This window comes from Muntiacus reevesi, chromosome 5 (assembly GCF_963930625.1).
Source record: "Muntiacus reevesi chromosome 5, mMunRee1.1, whole genome shotgun sequence".
In the NCBI taxonomy this organism is placed as follows: Eukaryota; Metazoa; Chordata; class Mammalia; order Artiodactyla; family Cervidae; genus Muntiacus; species Muntiacus reevesi.
Genome location: NC_089253.1, coordinates 27,139,538 through 27,145,454, shown reverse-complemented (window position 1 = coordinate 27,145,454; position 5,917 = coordinate 27,139,538). Strand labels below are relative to the sequence as shown.

Here is a 5,917-nt window from a genome sequence, read left to right as displayed (position 1 = left end):
CACTTCTTGGTCACTTTCAGACCCACCTCTCTGCCTTGTGTACCCCCAAGTGCAAAAAAGTAGCAATTAAGTTGAGAAATACCTTCTACATAGAAGAAAATTAAACAGTGAATGACTCTCAGACTCACTGCTGAAAGTTTCATTTTTACAATATTATATTTTTTACATTTATATTTACATTATACATTTATGTATATACATTATACATGTACATCATACATTTATATTGTGTTAATTATATTTAATTTTAATATTATATGTTTTCAAGATGTACAGCATTTTTATAGGTGACTCCAGTGGTGAGCCACTCCAGTATTCTTGCCTGGGAAATCACCTGGACAGAGGAGCCCATCGGGCTACAGTCTGTGGGGTCACAAAGAGTCATACCTGACTTAGCAACTAAAGCGGCATTTAAAGTTACTGTAAGCTGATGTCTTTCTTTCTCTGTGCCATAAAATACATCCTTGCTGCTTATTTACTTTGTACATAGTAGCGTTAATCCCATTACCCCAGTGTCCCTCCTCCCAGTAGCCGCTGTTTACTCTCTTTATCTGTGAATCTGCCAAAGTTTAAAATTGATGCTAAATTGCAATTAAGAGAGCAGAGTTCTACCATAGGGCTCAGGATAGAGAAAATGTTTCTTAAATGAGAGAAATGACATTAAAATCATGTGGTTTTAAATAGATCTGAGAGTAGAGAGAGGGAAGGAAGGAAGAGGGAAGGAGGCAGGAGAAGTCACCCAGACATTCAGAGAAGGGACTGTATCCCATCCCAGGTGGTGAGCATTCAGACGAGTTCCCTCTGGGATTCATAACAACTTGGTTTTTTCTTTTTTTAAATTTTAAATTAATTGATTTGTTTTAATTGGAGGCTAATTACTTTACAATATTGTAGTGGTCTTTTTTTTTGTGTGTGTGTAATAAAGTTTTATTAAAGTATAAAGGAGATAGAGAAAGCTTCTGACATAGGCATCAGAAGGGGGCAAAAGAGTACCTCCTTTGCTAGTGTTAGCAATGGAGTTATATACTCTCCAGTGAATCCAAAGAATGTCTGGAGGTTGTAAAGACCTCACCAGACCTACTCCCATAATTTACATTTTAAGATAACAGAGCTGGCCAGAAGGTTTAATCCAAAGATCATCCTCAGGCAGGATACATCCTTTTAAAGACCAGACCTACTCCCATAATTTACATTTTAAGATAACAGAATTAGCCAGAGGGTTTAATCCAAAGATTGTCCTCAGGCAGGATACATTACTGTTATTTAACCCTAAGGAATGTAGAGGAAAAAAGTAAAAAGTTTGTCCTTTCTTCCTCCTTGAATATCCCAGACCTCTCTCCTTGGGGAGCCATAGACTTCTTATCAACCTGCCTAGGAAATGACTCTCTCATTCCCCCCTTTTCTTTTAGGAGAATTATGTTGCCTAGGGAAAAGGGGCATCATTCTCATTCCATAACTGCTTCCGAGCTGATAAGGGGCGTTGTCCCTAAATTGGTGAGGCAACATATTCTCCTAATCCTCAGAGTGAGGATGTCTGATCCAGGGGCTCCAAGTAATAGTTGAAGGAGGCTGTGGCATTCATAGGAGCTTGGACAACTATTTGTAAATTAAAAGTTTTTAGACGGTTAAAAAACCCCATTATACAGTTACAGATGTAAGGCAAAATAATCATTAAACCAAGTTAAAATCAAAATGAAAAGTCACATTATGTCCATAGTTAACATCAGTCCATCTTAAGGTTGTTAGATGTCATCAGTTTAAGAAGAGGCATCATATGCGATTGTTGAAGGTATTTGCAGACTTGGAGAAAGTCCTTTCCTTGAAGTGGAGATGTCCACCATGAGACGCCTTTCACTGATGAAGAGGGGAGTGCTCCGCAGACCCAGCAGTTAGACCGATTGTGGAATGCAGCATAGGAGTGAGCCCAGGACAGGAAGACATTGTCTTGAGGATCAAACGGCAGACTCAGGATTTTTGGAGTCAGCAGAAGTAGGCTCACATAGATTATCAGGCCCATCTAAGAGACCCTCCAACTGGCCACCGTTCGCTGTCCTCCAGTGGGTACCGCAGCCATGCAGTATCACATAGGAAGACCAGGTGTGTCTTCTTTAAGCCCTGGGGATCAAATCTATCCCAGTTTTTCAGGATACAGTTCAAAGGAGTGAGGCTGGAATTGTTAGCTCCCATCTTGTCCTGAAGGATCCCGGACGAGCCCCCAAGATGAAAGGTTGTTGCTGAACGATGAGACACGGGATTCTTGGCCTTCGGAGGAGATGAATTCAATCCGGGGGCCAGAGACGAGGCTGGATCGCTCAGAGCTTTTGTGTAATAAAGTTTTATTAAAGTATAAAGAAGATAGAGAAAGCTTCTGACACAGGCATCAGAAGGGGGCAAAAGAGTACCCCCTGTAGTGGTCTTTGCCATACATTGACATGAATCAGCCATTGGTGTACATGTGTTTCCCATCCTGAAGCCCCCTCCCACCTCCCTCCCCATCCCATCTCTCAGGGTCATCCCAGTGCACCGGCCCTGAACGCCCTGTCTCATGCATCAAACCTGGACTGACAATCTATTTCACATATGGTAATATACAGGTTTCAATGCTATTCTCTCAAATCATCCCACCCTCGCCTTTTCCCACAGAGTCCAAAAGTCTATAACAACTTATTTTTAAATTTGAGCAAGAATGATGACATTTGCATCAGAGCAATTTTCCCCTCAGAGTTCTCTGCATGGCTGCCTTTACCTCCTTATTCCTCAAGCTGTAGATCAGGGGGTTCAGCATGGGGATCACTGTGGTATAGAACACAGAGGCCACATTCTCCTGGGCCAGGGAACTGGCTGTGGAGGGTTTCAAGTACATGAATGCGGTCGTTCCATAGAAAATCCCCACAGCTGCAAAGTGTGAGCTGCATGTGCTGAAGGCTTTGGACCTTCCCTCTGTGGTACTGATGCGGAGGATACTGGACAGGATGAAGGCATAGGAAATTAGGACTGTTAAGCTAGTAACTATGATGTTGAATCCAGCCAAAAAGAAGACTGTCATCTCAATGTCATAGGTGCTAAAGCAGGAAAGTTTCATCAGGGGGACGATATCACAGAAGTAATGACTGATGAGGTGTTCACAATAGGGCAGATTCAACATGAGGCCAGTCTCTATGGTTGAACCAATGAACCCCATGGTATAGACCCCAGCCACCAGCAGGGAGCAGACTCCATGAGACATGATGATGTTGTAAAGCAAAGGTCTGCAGATGGCAACATAGCGGTCATAGGCCATAACTGTCAGCATGTAACACTCAGCAACGACAAACACAATGAAGAAGTAGAGCTGGGACATGCACCCTGCATAGGAGATGATATTCTTCTCGGACACAAAGTTCACCAGCATCTTAGGGGTAGTGACAGAGGAGTAGCAGAGATCCACGAAGGACAGGTTGCTGAGGAAATAGTACATGGGGGTGTGAAGCTGAGCATTCAGACAAATCAGGGTTATCATGCCCAGGTTCCCTACCATGGTGATGGAATAGATCCCAAGGAAGAGGAAGAAGAGAGGGAGCTGGAGCTCTGGTCGACTTGTTAAACTTCCAAGAATGAACTCTGTCACTGTGGAGTGATTTTCTGCAACCATTCTCCTTGGGGGCCCTGTGTGATGTGAGAGAAGAACTTCATGAATGGCTGCTTCTTGCACTCCTTGGTGAAGCTAGTCTTGAGAATTTGGGCCAGCTGAGTGATCCTGGTGTCTTTCCTGATGAATATTCCCTCATCCTGCTGTTTGTTTCAGGAGGATTACAAGACCCTGAGTATTTCAAAGATGAGCCAAAAAGGGGGCAAGATCTGGAACTGTTGTCACTTTCATCCTTCTCAAATAGCCTAGCACAGTGGGTCTGGCAACCCACTCCAGTATTTGCCTGGCGAATCCCCATGGGGCTTAATGTAAACTAGAACCAAATGTTAATATTCTGTGTCAACAACATTTGGTGCAATATGATCAAAAGATTAAAGTCCAACACTTAGCATAGCATCTGGTATTTAACAGGTCCTGCTCAGTATTTATTGAATACTCTAGGACCAGATTTTTTTATGCAACCCAAACTCTCAGATCCAGTATGAGATATTATTTGAAGGTCTGTGTTCTTACTTTCTTGCTGACTTTTAAAGTTTTTCCTTAGAGATGGAAAAAGATTCCTGAGGATGGAAAAGCTTTTAAAGTATCGTACCCTGTGCCAATTCACTGGCCTGGTAAGGACTGTATCAATCTATTCTCATCAGCCCTGGTTGAAAATCTATGTGGATACATGTATGGGCCTGGGCTTCAGCACAACCCCTCCACCCAAAGCATTTGTGGGTAGATCTTACAAAGCATGTGCAGGCAGATCTTACTTCTGTTGGCCTCTTGCGTCCTAAAACGACCATGTGAGACTGCAGTCCCTGGAGGCCTGACTCTCTAGCTACAATATAGCTGCTCCGACCTAGATGTCCAGGCCCTCCCTTGGAAGCTGATCCCATTCATTGTCCATCTGCTCCTTCTGCCCTTTCCCCTTCCTCCATCACTATTTTCACACTAGTATAGTGTTATCTTCTACTGCTACTTTCCAGGCTTGCCTTTCTTAAGAGGAACCATCACTTAGATACTAAAATATCATTTACAACCCTATACAGAGTTAAGGTAGAAGGCTAGCTCTCCAGGCTTTTTACTCTCAAGCTCTCTCTAAGAATTCTGGGTACACACATCTTACCATAGAATTGCATGTCATCTTCAAAACCCCCTACAAATTTCTAAACTCAAGCTGAAATGCAACAAGGCCTCTAACTGCACTAACACCTGGACTGTTCCAAGGTCCTTCAGACTCCTCAAGGTTCCACTTCCTTCCTCAACCCCAATCTATTCTCCATACCTACATACCTACATCACCTTCATTGGAGAGAAAAGACAGAATGACTTGAAGTATTTCATATGCCTCCCTGTTGTTCTGAATTTAAAGTCTTAAAGATAATGTTCAAGATCCTCCAGGATCTGGTCTTCACCTTATTCAGCTTGTATCTCCCATGGATCTCTCATACAAACCTGTTGATTCAATTAGGCCCAATTTCCATCCTAATTTCTATCCTACACAATCCAAAATCGCTGTATAGAGAAAAAGAATTGACCTAATAATAAAAATATCTGAACTTCAGACATTTTTGGCATATACTAGCTGTGTACCTTTGGACATGTCCTTTGCCTCTCTGGGCTTGGTTTCCCTATCTATAAACAGAATGATTGAACCAGATCATCTTAATAATTCCCCTAGTTTAAGAAAAATTACTCTATGATTCCTATAAGACCAACCAAATCCATTTCTTTTTCAAAAGTCTGTAGGTCCTCCTTGGATTCTTTCTAAGCACTACAGATCACACTATTCTCTTCATTCTATGAACTCCACGTCTGGAATTCAAAATAAATCAAACGGTGCATTTCTAGACCAACATCACTGGCATCACTTGAAGACATTAGAGATGCAGATTCTCAGGCCTCACCCCAGGCCTACCAAGTCAGGAACTCTGGGATGGGGCCCAGTGATCTGTATATCACTGTCTCCAGATGAGGCTGAAGCAGGTTCAAGTTTGAGAATCTCAATCCTGTAGGTAATAAGCAATAGAGTTAATATCAGAGATATATTTTGTTTCAGAAATGAAATTCTTCTATCATTTATGCAAGTCCTAAATATTGACTGAATGTGAACATACAGTAACCTATCTCAGATTGATGAAGTGTCAGGGGGATATGGTAGTTATAACAGCATTATTGAGTTTCAAGTCAGTTTCTGTGTCTGAAAGATGAAGAGATGAATGATACCAATTTCTAAGGTGGTTGTAAAAATAACATGGGATAATGCAGTTAAAATTTTTTTTCCCCAGAAGTACTTTTATTTTT

At 42.0% G+C, this 5,917-nt stretch overlaps 1 protein-coding gene across 1 annotated transcript; it reads right to left on the bottom strand.

Annotated features, from left to right (window-relative positions):
• Positions 1-2,701: 2,701 nt before the first annotated feature.
• LOC136169259 (olfactory receptor 8A1) lies at positions 2,702-3,631 on the bottom strand. Its single transcript, XM_065937054.1, has one exon. It carries the CDS (start codon positions 3,629-3,631, stop codon positions 2,702-2,704), a length of 930 nt encoding a protein of 309 aa, XP_065793126.1.
• Between the last annotated feature and the right edge of the window lie 2,286 nt (positions 3,632-5,917).

Excerpts from the sequence above, each read along its gene's own strand:
- LOC136169259 (XM_065937054.1), bottom strand. The coding sequence starts at position 3,631 with ATGGTTGCAGAAAATCACTCCACAGTGACAGAGTTCATTCTTGGAAGT.